At 40.2% G+C, this 17,016-nt stretch overlaps 1 protein-coding gene across 5 annotated transcripts in view; it reads right to left on the bottom strand.

The window, feature by feature from the left end:
• tcf3b (transcription factor 3b) overlaps positions 1-17,016 on the bottom strand; it is a 72,131-nt gene that overhangs the window by 12,046 nt on the left and 43,069 nt on the right. For all 5 annotated transcript variants that reach the window (XM_057840312.1, XM_057840310.1, XM_057840311.1 and 2 more), the window contains 9 exons: positions 16,490-16,562; positions 12,953-12,993; positions 10,580-10,712; positions 10,317-10,363; positions 1,927-2,026; positions 1,750-1,850; positions 319-412; positions 174-235; positions 17-92 (listed from right to left, as the gene is read on the bottom strand). In XM_057840312.1, the coding sequence (XP_057696295.1) occupies positions 17-92; positions 174-235; positions 319-412; positions 1,750-1,850; positions 1,927-2,026; positions 10,317-10,363; positions 10,580-10,712; positions 12,953-12,993; positions 16,490-16,562 (727 nt within the window). The remainder of the gene's footprint in view (positions 1-16; positions 93-173; positions 236-318; positions 413-1,749; positions 1,851-1,926; positions 2,027-10,316; positions 10,364-10,579; positions 10,713-12,952; positions 12,994-16,489; positions 16,563-17,016) is intronic.

The following is a 17,016-nucleotide window of genomic DNA, read 5'->3' on the forward strand; positions in this document are numbered from 1 at the left end:
GAGATCTACACTTTACCTGCAATAGCTTGAGGAGACCCCGGAGTTGACGGAGCTGAGGAGAAGTTATTACTGTTGTGGTCCGACGGATAAATCTGCAGCCAAATTATTTGAAAAGATAACCAATCAATACAAGAGGCACGAAGTCAAAGTAGAGTGCCAGTATAATAGCTCACCGAGGCGAGAGCCTTTCCGATTTCATCACCAGAACTGCCGGCTGTTGTGGCTCTGTTTCCTGCTGTGATAGAAATACAAATGAGTCAGGTGATCCGTTAAGAAGACGCAACCAATTTTGAAACATTTTCTGAATTGGTCTCTCACCCATAATTGCCTCTCCATTGATGGCGGGCGTGTGGTTGTAGGTGGTGGGCGCAGCATGGAAGCCGTTGACTTCGCTGCCATGCAGTGGATAGTTCTGTGAGAACAGACAGAAATGGGTTATTGGTAGAGGCGTGCAAAATTTCCGATTCTTAGATTATTCGCGATTCGGCCGTGGAAGATTCGAGAACGATTCACAAACATCCAAATTCCAATTATTGCATTATACCAGGTAAAGCGGAAATAAAACGCAGTCAGCGCGATCTTCGGGACGCAATGAGGAACACACCGAGAGTAAATATGTGCAGCAGTAAAAAAAAAAAAAAAAAAAATACCTGACTGCGGACATCAGCCGCTACAAACAGCGCCCAGTATCTAGTTGCTACAAACATACGGCTATGGTAGATATCACATATATCTAGATTAGATGTGAAATGACACTTTCCCGCGCTAGTAAACAGGCGCTATCTTAAAGCAGTAGACTTTTCGAGAAGGCTCTGTTGTAGAGAACCTAATTACTTTTTATCTAAAATACCCCTAAATCGGCAAAATCTTGACTTGAATCTATCTTTAAATGATGAAACAGTTTTAAAACTTTCACATGTCGAAAGTAGACATTAGGGAAATTATGGAATAACTGGCGCAATTTTAACAACTTTAACGGTTGATTCACAACATTAAATTAATTGAATGTAGTTTAAAGCTGCTGATACAGAATGGGGACTTGAGTATTTTATTTACTGTTTTTAACCGGTAACTTGATACTAAAATAGTAGTTTGGTTTATTTAGCCTGAGAGGATTTTTGAACAATTTTGAAAGAAATATACAAAACATTAAAAAAAAGAAGAAAAAAAAAAGGGGGGGGGCATCAATATCGATTTATAATCGAATCGGAGTCTCTGAATCATAATCGTAATCTAATCGTTAGGTGCCCAAAGATTCCCACCTCTAGTTATTGGCATAGATTGTAAGGAAGAACTGGAAAGACAAAAGACTCCAAGAGATCCTGGATGGAAGTGACCCCAAACTCTGATAACAAAAAAAAATTTTTTTTTTTTTTTTAGAAATATATTAGGGTTTAACTATTGTAGTAAAACAATAAATGAAAAAAATCACCCCCTGTACAGTCATGAAGCATTTATATATAGTCCATATTTAAAGTTTGAACCAGGCTTTACTGGTTTATTTTAATTTTTGATAGTGAAATCAGGCAGTTTAGAATGGAGTGTCAATAAACACTTCCATAGACTGACTGTTCGCTCCTACTACCACCAGTGGCCAATGTCCAATATTGCAGATTTTTCAATCACTTCTGGGACTTCATTTAGTAAGACAGGAGGTTGGGCCTCGATTATTGGTACCCCGTCATACGGGACAAACAGCACTGACTGTTTGCCGTTTTGGGGAATCATACTGAAAGGAAAATAACGCACCATCCTGTCCTGTGGGTTTAACGATGAGAAGGAGCCTGGTGGTCCAATGTGAGGCGAGTTACCGAGCATGGCCGAGTAGCCGGTAGATGACCAGAGGTCTTCTGCAGATAAGCACATGAGAATTTAGCCTCAAAACACAGTATGTATCATCAAAAGTGATGTAAAGTGAGATACTACCTTGCATGTAGAAAGAGCCAGGGTAAACGGCACCAGGCTTTCCACCAGGATAACCTCCATTGTCTCGGGCATATTCGTCCCCGGATGTGGACGCGTACACCTAAACAAGCACAAACAGAAATAACATTGAGACTCAGGTAGTACTGAACAATTTTAGAAAAAATGTAATTGCCATCTTTATGGCTTCAATGAAAAATTTAGTCATATTTACAACCATCAAGCAAACATGAAGTATATTGTGGAAATTCATTATTTTGACATAAAATCCATTCACCAGTTTCTATTTTGGTTACACGCACACACTTAACGCTAGCATTAAAGAGCCACAAGATGGCGAGAGGGAGTCTGCACGCAGGCAGGGATAAACACTGCGGCCATGGCATGCTGGGCATGGCGAAGGCTCGGATCCTGGTGCACAGCGAGAGCTTCCTTTTGCTCCCAGGACCCCAGTGACATCACATAGGCTGGCCAGCAGCCCCTCCCCAGTAAGACACGCACACTCACACTGAGATTCAAGGCACAAAGCCCAGCATACACACGCCTGCCATTCTCTTAAACAAGCGCCATTACTATCTGTAAGGCTTGACTTCCAGAGGGGATCACAACTGACAACCAGGATGACACATGACTACTTTCCTAATAAACATGCCTGCTGAGCTTCTAGCCACTTTAGTTCCACAGACTGAAGATGGACACGAGGAACCCAAGTCTCTGAGAATCATCGGCGACCTCTCATTCCACCTCCATGCATATTGGCAGAATACAGGAAGAGAAGAAGAATAGGGGGGGCAATGCTGCAAAGAATGCTAATCCAGAAAAGGGATTTTTTTTTTCTGTAATTTGATTTAACAGGGAGAAGTGGAAAGGGAATGGAGAGATGCACTTCTAATTACAGAGCCATCTGCCTGTTCCTGGACCACGTCCAACTCCACAGGCAGCTGGGCTGAGGAGAAGGAGCGAAGGGAGGGAAGGAGGGAGAGCTATGGGGGCTGGGATCCAGTCAGAAAGAGAGAGAGGGAGAGACTGCAGTGGGTTGGGGCGGGTGGGGGGCTGATGGAGTGAGAGGGACGATTGAGGGGGGAATGAGGACCCTGATGATTTATGAAATGGGTAGATAGATAAGGGATGTTGAGAGAGCGGGCCAGTAGAAGGTAATCTAAATGACTTAAACAAAGCTTGATATGGCCATGGGAGTGTGAAGGAAACGGGGGATTTAACATGATCACTGTTAATTCTGGAGGAAAAACATGACTGAGATGGCTTCATTTAACAATAGGCTTTGAGTTGCTCTTTCATGGGGAACAACGTCTCACCAATCCTGTTGCTGTAGATGGCAGCGAAACTACACGAGTGACTCGTGTGATGCTGGGTTATTGTATTCGCAAGAAAAAAATTCTCAGCTGAATTCCTCAACTATTAAGGATTTAATGTAATACAGGTTATGACCGTGCAAAGGTTGTTTATTTCTTTAAACTAAGAAAACACTAGTGGGAGTGGAATAACATTAAATGAAACTCAAAGTACTTTATTCTTCCACCAGACAGGTTGGTATAGTTCTTCTATACGACCAAGCTTTGGAGGTTTTCTGGGGGAAACCCCGAATATAACCGAAGTACAGTATGTAAATAATATTTAAAATTTCTTCAATTTTTTGGTACAGAAATGTTAACATTACGTATATGTATCTGATGTGAAGCAATGGCTTGCACAAAACTTCTTACATCTTAACGGGAGCAAAACTGAATTTATTACTTTTGGCACACCTTCTATGATGAATGCACTTGAGCCCAACTTTGCCGCTCTGGCTGACATTTTTAAGACACACGTTAAAAATCTCGGAGTGTTATTCGATAGCAGGCTCAACTTTGAAAAACATTAGTTCTGTTGTAAGAGCAAGTTTTTTGCAGCTCCGTCTCTTGGGCAAAGTAAAGCCTTTTCTTAGTCGCCACGACCATGAAAAAGCAATTCACGCTTTTATAAACTCAAGGCTGGACTACTGCAATGCACTTTATGTTGGCCTCCCCAAGTACTCAATTTTTCGTCTGCAACTTGTTCAAAATGCTGCTGCTTGATTTTTAACAGGTACACCTAGGCGTGAGCATGAGCATATTACCCCCGTCCTATCATCACTTCACTGGCTTACAGTCCATTTTAGAACTGATTTCAAACTTTTACTGTTTGTTTTTAATTCTATTAATGGCCAGGCTCCATCTTATTTATCGGAAATTTTAACCTTCCGTAACTCTGGCAGGACTCTTCGTTCGACCGGCCAGCTTCTTTTACACTACTGCTGCAACGATTAATCGATTAACTCGAGTATTCGATTAGGAAAAAAAAAAAGAAAAATTGAATTAAATTTTGTAGCTTCGAGTATTCGTTTAATTAAGGTGCCGTTGTAATAGTTTTGAAAGTGTTTGCATTTAGCTTTATTGACTTGGGTAGATACGCTGCCCTCTAGTCTGCCTCATTTCACATGGCTGGATCCAGCTGCTCCCTGTTAAGACCAACCTAAGCCAAGTTTTTTTAATGCATTCATATTTTATAGGTATATTTAGCTGTTTTTTGTGGGAATATGTGTCGAACCATTTGTTAAGAGCATTGCAAAATATATATATCTTTTTATAGCATTTAAGCTAGCAGACTTTTGCTATGTAATTTAGCGAATTGTTCTTTTGTTGTACATAGATCGTCATTTATTTATTTTTTTATACTGTTTGAGGCTCATCTCAGGTATTTTAATGTTTTGTATTCCTTATCCGATTACTCGATTATTCAAACTAAATAGTTCATCGATTAATCGACTAGTAAAATAAGCGATAGCTGCAGCCCTATTTTACACTATCCGAGGTTGAACTTTAAACACTGGGGAGACTGATCTTTTGCGTTTGCTGCCCCCAGGCTGTGGCGTAGCCTTGCCCCTGAAATCCGCACCACTACAAATCTAGGTCGTTTTAAGTATCGGTTAAAAACACAACTTTTTAGACTCGTCATTTCCCCAGGGTAGGATAGCGTGGTTTTATTTGCTTAAGGGTTTTTAATGTTTTTGGATTTTATCGGTTTTATTGTTTTATTTGCGCAACTTTTATCGTGATGCGCCATTTTTTTTTCTTTTTTTTTTCTTAATGTCATTGTATAATACTTTCCTGCCTTTTATTTATCTTGAGCCATGTTTTTCTTGTAAAGCACTTTGAGGACCTTTTAGGTTTTGTAAAGGGCTATATAAATAAATTTGATTAATTGATTTGATTGATGTATGCAAAAAAATTACAGAAAACAAGATTTTAAAAAAATAACGCCTTTGTCAGTGTAAGTCTTTACACCGCAGCTAGCCAATATACTTCAAAAATATAGGGTGGGGGGGTGTAAAATGGATCCACAGCTTATGAACAACACTGAACTGGGACAAAAGAAGAGACCTACGACTGTCTGCTATAAGCCAGTCGTAGCTTTTCCACAGAGGGGCCCGCACATCCCAACACGGGAGTGAAGGGCCGCTCTTTGTCTGCTCCTCCATGGGATGGCTGGGGCAGTGCCAGGCTTGTCCGACGGCTCCCACGCAGCAGTTTTACTCTCAGCACGACTAACACACATGTTAAAGTGGGTACACGCATGACTAAGTGCCACTTGACACATACCAGTATATATAACTGTTAGTGCCAGGATTAGCCATGAAATAGCTAAAAGTAGGATGTACACTCATTAACACTCACAGGTGATTTATCCTAATACTGGGTTCTTCATTACACATTATTAACATTGCTAGTGCACTCACCTTACTCCATCACACTGCTATCTGACCTATCTTCCCACTTCTTCGCCTTTGGTATCCCCTCCCAACAGTTTCCCCTTGGTAAGAGTAGTCATATTGGGATAGCAACACTAATTACATTAGGTAGTATATACTGTACACAGTGAACACTCATGATACGAGCAAATCACCTTATGAGTTTTTCACGAGAGAAAATGAGTCATTATGCGAGCGAAAACTAGAAAAGCCTCTATCTCGCTTGGCGTGTCCGAGTGCCTCGGCATCCTGCCAGGTGGCATGCAAGCTCTCTCTTTCGCTTTGACTCCCCAAGTGTCACAGCGTCCCCTCTAGGTGGCATACGATGATCTTACATCAACAGAATCCCCGCGCTGCCCACCTGCGGCTCATCTGTGTTGTCTCCAGTGATTTAATTTTGTATTGAATTGCTTCCGAATAATATGTGCTTACAAGTGAACATTAACCATGTCACCCAGTTTACTTACACCAAAAAAATGTTTTGTTAGTGTTATGTTACAGTGTGTATATGGTTGCCCATTCTCTCTCTCTTACCGCTCGGCTGGCTCGCACTTTCGTTACGTCACTAAATTGCAGCCTTCATTGTAAGTGTGTGTATAACTTTTTATAATTTTAATTTCTTTTTCAGATTATTCACACATTCATGATGTTGATGTTGTCACGAGACGCAAGCCTCCTGCGTCAATATTACTAGGCAGCATGGAGCAGACCGGAAGTCACTTGAGTACAAATACAGCGGATCCGGTCGAATTTCAGAATACTTTTTAAAACCGTTTATAAGAAAAAAATGAGACATTTCATTTGTATAGTACAAGTTAAAATCTTTGTCATTGCAATTGTTTTTCTCTTTAGCACAGGACATCTTTTTTCTTCTTTCAAAAAGAAAGCTTACCAATACGCGGGGTCTGAAAGGAAAATTATTGCTGTATTGTCATCTTTAAATATCGTACCCACTACTCTCACGCCATCTTGCAATCCTCGTGTGAACTGATGAAGCCACGCCAAAGACACTCTGCTCATAAAATGTGTCCTGTGGAAATTGCTGGTGAGCGGCAGCGGTGCGTTGCTGCGCCTTAGACGTGCCTGGTGTATTGCTGGTGTCAGAGTTACCATTTTCCGTGTCTAAGCAGCTTTTTTTTTTTTTTTTTTAAAAAAAAAAAAAAAAAAAAAAAGCTCATCCGCCCGCAGATGAATATATCAGCAGATATGCGATGTGTAATTCATTTAATAACTCAATGTAGAGCAGTGGTTCCCAAACTGGTCCTCAAGGACCCCTGTGGGTCCTGGTTTTTGTTCCTACCGATCGAGCACAGACCGTTTAACCAATGAGGTTTCTGCTAAAACAAGCAGCACCTGACTACAATCAACTGATTACACTTGTAAAACACCAGATTGGTGAGAAGGTGTTGTCTTGTTTTCTTGGAATGAAATCCAGCACCCACAGCGGCCCGACGTGGAATAGTTTGGGAACCCCTGATGTAGAGCATGGGTGTCCAAACCGGTCATCAAGGGCCACTGTGGGTCCTGGTCTTTGTTCCAACTGATCCAGCACAGACAATTAAACCAATGAGGTTTCTGCTGAAACAAGAGGCAACTGAGTGCAATCCACGGATTACACTTGTAAGGCACCAGATTGGTGAGAAGGTGTTGTCTTGTTTTCTTGGAATGAAATCCAGCACCCACTGCGGCTCTATATGGAATAGTTTAGACACCCCTGATGTAGAAGAAACACTGGATCATTCACTCCCAGTTCACATGTATTGAATGTCTATCGCCAGGGCGTCCACGCCCGCGGGAGCGTGAGGGCACAGGATCATCATCGGCAGTCATTAATCTGGGCTCAGACACGGGGGCTAAGAGGCCTCGCGAGCACCGTGCCTTACAACTGGGTCACTCACAGGGGGGAGGCCCACCCAGGCCATCATGTGCTGTGGCGTAGGACCGGGGATGACTGAGGTGGGGGGAAGGGATTCACACACAGGCATCTCATCATTTGCACTGAAACCACACAGCCATCATTTACACCGCAGGAGAAAGACTGAGGTTCAGAGAGAGGTGTGTGTTTGAGGGGGGCATCGTGTTCACACTCGCTCAGTAACCGATACAGACGTAAAGGAGAAGTTACAGCAGCCACTTCAAAACGCCAGCACCCACAAGTGGATGCCCTATGGTGAATGAGGACGAACAACTTGACGCAGTTTCTTGTGACACAAAATTGTCATTAATCCATTCTCCTTCCTCACAAGGTCTCACAGCAACAATCTGAGACAAAATCCGGACTGTTTATGCTAGATTTCAACTCATGCCACATTATGCATCCATGGCTATGCAATTTGTGAACTGGCCGACCAGAAAAATCAGCTTCCTTCTCGCTCTGACAAAACAACGAGCAAGTCAATTCTCATATGGGTCATTCCAGAATTGGTTGACATATCTATATCAAAATTCTTGAAAAATAAGCCTTCACATGTTTGTTCAAACTAATGTTCGCATATTTACTTCTCACATTTATTTAGATTTTGTCTCAGGCAGGCATGAAAATGGGTCAGGGGTTAAAAAGGTGAGAAGGGTGTGGAGGAAATATGTTCCGGTACACTGTACAACTAGGGCTGTCCCAAACGACTAATGAAATTTTTGATGACACTTATTAATTCACAAAACATTTTGGAACACTTCAATTCTTTATTAATTAAAGTACAAATAAACGCGTAAATAACAATAAATCACAAATAAATAATGAGGTCAAATGCTGATAGAATTAACTAGTGCAAAAGAATGGAATGTAAACAGATGCAAAACACTGACTTCGCCTTTTCAACATGATTCAAAACAATTATTAAAAAAAAAATACCTAGCATTAATATTACAGTATCGTACTACTGTTATATATAATAGTAGTATAATAATTATTCATTGCCAATCAGATTTTTACTAAAGGGTGTCATTTTAAAGCTATTCTTAGTGTAGAATCTGAATTCTGAAGTATGTGGGATTAACTCTAGAAATTAATTATTTATATGACAAACATTACGTGCTTTTATTTTGAAATGTTCACCAGAAGTACGTTCACTAAACCGCTAACCGTAAGCTTTACACTCCGCAAAAAAGCTCTTTTTGTCTTTGCATGTGGTGTCAGTAATCAATTTTTTTTACATTTGCAAATGCTGTTAACCAGCGATTTTTCATTATTTAAGTGTCCCCTTTTAACCGCAACTTTGCGTTTTGGAGAAGACTGCCAATGTTTATAGCAGGCTAAAGTAGGTTGTCTTTTTTCCCCATTAGCCTCAATGTAGCAATGCTAACGTTTAGTGTTCAATATAGATAAGTGTCCTTATTTTGTATGTCTGAACTTCAATTTTATGGCGTGTTGATGACCAATAAACATCCGAGAAAGGAACTGCTGTTTCATATGCCATCAGCACGCACGCACAAATGTATGCTCACATGAGGCGATAAAACGTAGCCATGAAAATGACCGCCCTCGTTTTTATTTACCGTGCGATAAATTGACTCATTTCATATCGCGACAGGCTTAGCAACTTCAATAAAACATGTCGTTAGTTAGTTAGATGGACTTACGATCTGCCAGCTTGTAATTTTCTCCTGTCTTCCAAAATTACAACTGGGTGACGGCGCTTTAGGTGTTCATTCACGGCTGACGCGCGGCCAGGAAGAGACAGGACAACAATGTACCTTCCTTTGTTTCGTTTAAATAAGTCCATGTTTTGGCCACTCTGGTGCACTTTTTTGGCTTTGTGCTGCTTTCTCCGCTTGCATACCAAGCATCCGACATTAAAAAATGTCACGACCCCCGCCCCCGACTAAAAACTTGCTCCTCGGATCTTACACAATTCACGTAGGTCACCCTTTTTTTTACTTCCAAACGGCGAATTTCGCCAAAAGTTGAGATTTTCATGCCTGCTCAGGGCAAGTAAATTTACTCAGAAACTGCCCGTTTTATTATGTTGTATTTGTATGGGGGTAATTTAAAATTGAAGAACCACATCACCCATTCATCCTCAGTAGTGAGAGCCACAAAAAAGAAAGTGTTCTCTACTAAAAGACAAACATTTGCAAGGTTGGGCACAGTGAAACCACACACGATGAGAGACAATTAAAAAGTAGCAATCCTGCGGTGCTGAAAATGAACTACAGTAGTTGAAGCGGTGCGATGGGGCCACGTGGTAATTAGCACACAAGACTAACCTCAACAGTCTATAAAAGGAGGAGTGATGTGGGCAAGTGCCGATTCACTGAGTGTATAGTCAAACACGTAAACATGACTTGCATTTCCAACTATTTGTGCCATCAGCTGCTGGGAATTCTGGGCGCGCTGACAAAATCTGCTACAGTGACCCTTTGTACGTCCCTGGACCCCGGCACACGAAAGAGTGAGTGTAAAAACGTATTTAAAAAATTGTCATTAAATGTGTGAGAATGGTAAATGGAAGACTCAAAGCCATACATGGTAGAAGTTGAGCTTGATAAATGTTGATGTCAGCTCACTGTGGGTCTTTATCCCGTCTGTCACAGAACTGCTCAAGCGGAGAGGAGAAAGCAGCATGTGTGTGTGTGCGTGTATACAAAGTAGTAAGAAAGGTCTCACCGAGGAAGGAAGGCCTGGGGGTTTCCGAATCTTCTTTGGCTGGGAGTCTGCATGCATGCACAAAGAAAAGGTAAAAATGAGACAATATACAAGCGTCAATGTCAGCACAGGTGCTTTATCTTCCACGGGCCTGCTTCAGTTGTAACAGAACACAATGCAGCATTGTGCCGTGTGCCAGAATTTATGTGTGTGACTGTCAGAGGAAAAATGTTGTCAGGCATTTGTTGGCGCACAGAATTGTTAGGGGGTTTAACTTATCTTACCCAAGCCGCCATCAGTCGGCCTCCTTCGTGGATTGTTTGGGTAGGATTGGTAAAACTGGGAGCCTGACTTTAAGCCAGAGGGGGACATGGCATCTGGGCTGGGCATCGCAATTTCACTTGGAAGGAAACCAGGCTGGAAACAGACAAAGGTCAAGTTTTACCAGGACATAATAGTGTAGCATGGACATATAACAATTGCTTTTATACACTGTCATGTAAATGCTTTTTAACCATTAGGGATTATGTATACACTTTTGGTGTCATCATATGATCTGTGCAGTTACCAAATGTACAGGTTTTAAATATAAAACTAAATAAATTGGAATGCCAAATCAGCTTAAGTCTTTCAATTGTTTCATCAATCCTTTAGAATAAAATGCCTCAACATTAACAGCTACACGTTGGAACGTAAATAAAGGGGGCCCCTGTTCTCCTCTATTGTTTTTTTTTATTAGTGGGGCGCCTTGTGATAGATGTGGATTGGTTTTTGCAGTTTCCTACAATACTGTTAAAAACTGACAGGTCATACTATTGGTGGTGTAAATCACCAGATTAATTCCGATATTGATTCTTTTGGTAACTACCGTAATTTTCGGACTACAAGGCGCACCTGACCGCAAGCCGCCACCCACCAAAGTTGACACGAAAATGGCATTTGTTCATAGATAAGCCACACTGGAATATAAGCCGCAGCTGTCCTCATTGTTTTATGGGATGTTTACAACAAAAGATAATAACCAGTAACACTATATTTGACAGCAGCATCATAAAACTGTCAGAAGATCAAATGAACCATCATAACGTTTTGAACCAATTGGCTGCAAAGCTTCATTGTTTCAAGAAGCTTCATTTGGCCATCACTTGTCCCTTGGTGGAGTTGGTCAACCTCTGCTGCCACCTACTGTCAACACTGTTGTCGTCCAACATGCTTCCTAACATGCATTGCAGTGCTACAGGTGTAAATAACAATCAAAATGTATGTTCTGTGCAAATATTTCAGTTACTGTTCCAGTTTAATTAATTACTACTTATGGTATTTGTTAACAATTTATTTGACAGTGGTGCCATAAGACCAACATAACTGACATGACACTGCCATGAGCATTTATGAATGCTTATGACCCATGTCATTTTGTGTCATCCGGCAAATAATCCTACTTTTGAATGGATGCGAAGATCCGAGCTGGACATAAATGGGAGTTAGTGACATCATTCATAATGTCAATGCCCATGATAGTGTCATGTCATAATTAGGGCTGTCAAATGATTAAATTTTTTAATCGAGTTAATTACAGCTTAAAAATTAATTAATCGTAATTAATCGCAATTCATACCATCTATAAAATATACCATATTTTTCTGTAAATTCTTGTTGGAATGGAAAGATAAGACACAAGATGGATACATACTTTCAACACACGGATGATAAGTACTGTATTTGTTTATTATAACAAATCAACAAGATGGCATTAACATTATTAACATTCTGGTAAAGCGATCCATGGATAGAAAGACTTGTAGTTCTTAAAAGATAAATGTTAGAAGTTATAGAAATTTTATATTAAAACCCCTCTTAATGTTTTCGTTTTAATAAAATTTGTAAAATTTTCAATCAAAAAATAAACTAGTAGCCCGCCATTGTTGATGTCAATAATTACACAATGCTCATGGGTGCTTAAGCACATAAAATCAGTCGAACCCAAGCGCCAGCAGAGGGTGACAAAACTCCCAAAACACAAGTAACAAGTTGGCATTGCATTGTGCTGTCATTTTAATCTGTTTGAGAGGGGGATGTGCGTTAATTGCGTCAAATATTTTAACGTGATTAATTTTTAAAAAATTAATTAACGCCCGTTAACGCGATAATTTTGACAGCCCTAGTCATAATTATGACTCTCTTATGGCAGTCTTATGACGCCGCTGTCAAAGAAAGTGTTACCTACATTAACCCAAATGAACAAATAATGAACCCTCAAAATGAGGGGGGGAAAGTAACTACTTATGGTCCGAAAATTACGGTAAGGTATTTGCCGATACTTGTTATTTTATTCGATTTAAGGTCTTTTGATCAATTTAATTCCACAAGTAGGCCTACACATTTACTACAATCTGTTACATTTCAGCTGAAGCAATAAAATCACAAATCAAATTTGATGTTTTTGACAATTTTGCTCCTGAAACATTTAAGACATATGAATAAACAAAGGGGCATATCTAAAAGATGGCAATGTTGATTGATGCGTTCCGTTTTGATCAATTTGATGGTTGCTTACGTAACTGTTCAAAACATCGTTTAGCCCCTCCAAAAGCTCATCCAATATATTTCAATGACTGATTGACAGACAAGAAACAGATTCAACACTTGCAACTCACCTGATTTGGAAAGGGAGAGTACGATGGCCGCTCACTTTTACCTGAAAGATCAATTGATACATCAAAACAACAAAACAAAAGGTAGGAGATAAAAATTTGTGCTGTAATAAAAATAAATAAATAACGTTTTTCCGAAAAGTACAAAAAGTCCAGAGATGCCCTTCCCCTTCTTTTTGTACGCTCAGTTGCGTAAAGCTGCCTGCCAGATAAAACCCTAGGGAAGCTTTCAGCTTCACTGCCCTGACACTCAACCAATGAACACACGCACGTGAGTGTGGACACATTCGCATTGAAAACACTATTTCTGGACATAACTACATATTCCTACGAGACACCCAATCAGTTTTAAGTCATGTTTCAGTGCCATTGATAGCGGTAGAAGTCCAATCCATTTTGACGGGGAGGGCTGACAGCCATTTGCAATCCCTCCCAGACAAAATGGATTGGACTCCATATTCCTCTTGTTCCACTCCCTCAATAAAAAAGCTCAAATATAACTGTTCAAATTAAATTTAAATTTCATTTTTTGGGAGATAATATTTGTTTCATTGCTTTCGATTGTAATTATTGTGTTTAAACAAACATCATAGTTCATTAATTATTAATTACTTCTGCCAGAAGGTGAAACCTACGGAGGCGGAGTTAAATTCCGTATGTCTGTCTGTGTTTAAGAAAACTTAAAATGAATAAACGGATTATTGACAAAATTGTAGGATGTTTGTAATATGAAACTGAAGAGATCATATTTGAAGGTAATCAGGTCAAAGGTCAGAAAATGAATTCCACGATCAATAGGCTAATTCATGATGAAGTTAATTAAATTGGAGTTATTTGTGAAAAATGTCTCAAAACATCAGGCATGAAAATGGGTCAGGGGTTAAAAAGGTGAGAAGGGTGTGGAGGAAATATGTTCCGGCGTTCTGCCAAAATTCTGCCTACATGAGGCGAATTTGACAATTTTTCACATAAGGCTTAATATTCGAGTTACCGGGGGTTTATTAAGGAGTTGATTTCAACCACACATTGACCCGCGCTAGATTAGCCACTCCGGAGCCCTGAAACTAACAAATAACTGGCAAACTGCACAGAATTTGTTTAAATCAACTCCAACGACTAATTAAACCACGGCGAACTCAACGATTAAGCCTAATGTAAAAAATTCTGAACTTCCCCTTTAAAATAAAGACCACTGAATATGGCCATTAAAATGTTGTCTATAAAAGTTTTAGAGCAATAAAACAAACAACAAAAATGAATTAAATGAACAAGAATCCTTCAAAGTATTTCATAATGGGTCCAAATTATTTTTCGAACAGATCATGTGACTATAGCACCTTCGAGACAGCCGTTTGCTTTGCTTAGCCAAAACTACAGCTGAGGAGGCAAAATGGATATTTAGAATTTCCTTAAACCTAAGCTTTCAAAAGCTTCACTGAGCTTGAACCAAGGATTGAGCACGAGCAGTATCAAAAAGTCCTGGCTGTCTTGTTACCTGTTGTGCTTTAATTCCAAGTGGTGCTTGAATTGGATGCTTTTAGCGGTCGACAGTCTTTTTGAGCCAGCGCAAAGTTCGCAGCGCACGGAGATATTTTTGTCCTCTTTACTGGACAAAAATGTGAAGTAATGTCTGTGTTTTCAGTGTGCAAATGCAGCCGTTTGTAGTATATCTCCTGCCTATTTCATTGCAACCTGGCGAGTTAGCAAGGCAATGTTGTTTTGGCCGCAAACTCCCAGCGCTCACGGCTCACGCATCATAGTAATACACGTGACCTGTTTTTTTCCCCCATCCCCGATTAGAAAATGTGACATATGATGTCACTCCCATGACTACAGTATTCTTCATTCTACATACATTATGGGGCAATAACAAAATAGTAACGCACAGGCATCAAGGAAAGTAACTTTAATCAGATTACTGATTTAGAAAAATGAACGCGTTAGATTGCTCTTTACTGAAAGAAAGTAAACAGATTACAGTTACGCATTACTCACATAACGCGTAACTGACAACACTGCTTTTATATTACCGTTAAATACACAAGCGTGACGCTAACTTAACGGGAGCTATTTTTTCACCGGAGATTTGGCTAGCTCTGGCAGTGTTCAACGCAAGCTGCAAGAGCGGCAGTAACTTTGTCTAGCGCAAAATATGAAAACGATTGAAACCATTACTCACCAAATTCAATATGCTAGCAAATGCATTCATCTAAAAAAAATTGGGAGTGAGACCTCTCCTTGTCCATCGAACGTGAATTTGTGTGCTTCGTCACCAGTAGGTGGATGGCGATGTAGTCTAAAGTGCTTTGAGAGCCTTGAAAGGTGGAAAAGCGCTATACAAGTATAACACCATTTACCATTTAGGACAAGATCATCTGTCGCAATTAGCGATCTTTGACGCTCTCTTTTTCTCCCCCTCCATTCAAACTTGTTTCTCTCTCAGCAGCTGTGATTAACCTCAATGTAGTTGCTCTCCTAGCTAAGCCTTGCCTTTCATTCGTCTTTGTAAGTTTTTAGTAACTGTACTGAATTTGAAAGGAAAATGTGTGTTTTGTTTTTGGCGAACTTTTTCATGAAGCTAAACTGTTGAAGCTACTCACGTAGAAAAATACAATTGTACAACGTTTTAAATGTATTCATTTTGTATATTTTAGTTACCACGATTTGAGGGATCAATAAATTGAAGAAAAGTACGCCTTGTGTTTGGAGTGTTTGTTTTTGGGTTTGCTGGAATAGCGTCACTGACACACGCAGCATCAGAAGAGGAAGGGGTAAGCGCTGCCGCGCCAAGCCACTTCTGGCTGCATTTTTGACACATGAAAAATAACGAATACGTACTACTGTATGACGGAAAATTTTAGTGGTTTTGTAACCGCGACGTTTTCATAGCATGGTAAACCGTGAAGGTAACTGGAACACGCCTACACCTGATCCCCCCACCCCTCTTAAAAATTTTCTCCTCAGATCTACACGATTCACGTAGGTCATCCTTTTTGACTTCAAAACGGCGAATTTCGCCAAAAGGTGAGAGATTTTCATGCCTGAAACATGCACACAACTCTATTGCAATAAAATTTTTATCAAAGAAGTAGTGAATCACATGACATGCTGGAATTGACACAAGACAGTTTTCCCCCCAAAAAAGGGTCAAATTAACTATATGTCCTCTTTCTCATATTTAAAAAAAATATATATTTTGCCTTTGAATGTTTCATTTTACCTCAATCAATCCTGGTATGCATATGATCAGAACAAGTTTCTCATTGTCAGCAAAAAAGCTTAATATACAGCTAGCTTTCACTCCTGGAAAAAGCTAACATGATCACAAGTTTGCAACCGTTCCCGGGAACATTTACTGTGATTAAGCCAAATATTTTATGTATCAAATAATCATGCAATCAAAATATTACCATCCATCTATAAAATGATGGAATCAAGACTTTGTTAGTTTATTACCTATTATTAATGAATGCAGCTGAGAACCAGAAAAGTGAAGGCTTATTTTGAAGCAAAAAATTAGCCAGATACGTAAAGGTATACCTGCAATCCCCGAACTTATGAAAGGAGAGGCCAAGCCTTCATGTTCGCTGTAGTGGGAACCTTCTCCATAGCCCTGCAGGGACATATAGTGTGAAGATGAGGACATTCAGGCTCAACAGGCATGACAAACACTCTTCCGGGCCGTCTCCATCGTGTTGGCACAACTACTAGGCTTCATTCACTGTTAGCCTCCCCTCAGTTTAACTCGCAGGGCCAACGCCAGACAGATCTGCATCCGCTTGGGGGATTCGAATTGACTTTCTTAATTATCGACGCGTGCTAATCAAAGCGAAGCTGCGTGTACTTCAGGCCTTGTTCCTTATTTCTACACTGAGTTGTGCCAATGCAGTTAACAGCGGATGCGAGTCGGGAATTACTGATGGGCTTCCGCAGAGGTTTCGGGCTCGCTAGATGGATTGCCAACGCAGAACTCTGAGCCAAGGTTATGAGGTACAAAGTAGAAGCGCAACTTGACATCAAACGTGGCGCATGACTTGAAAATACAGTCTCGATGCTTGGGGAGAATT

This window comes from Corythoichthys intestinalis, chromosome 7, assembly GCF_030265065.1.
Source record: "Corythoichthys intestinalis isolate RoL2023-P3 chromosome 7, ASM3026506v1, whole genome shotgun sequence".
NCBI classification, from domain to species: Eukaryota; Metazoa; Chordata; class Actinopteri; order Syngnathiformes; family Syngnathidae; genus Corythoichthys; species Corythoichthys intestinalis.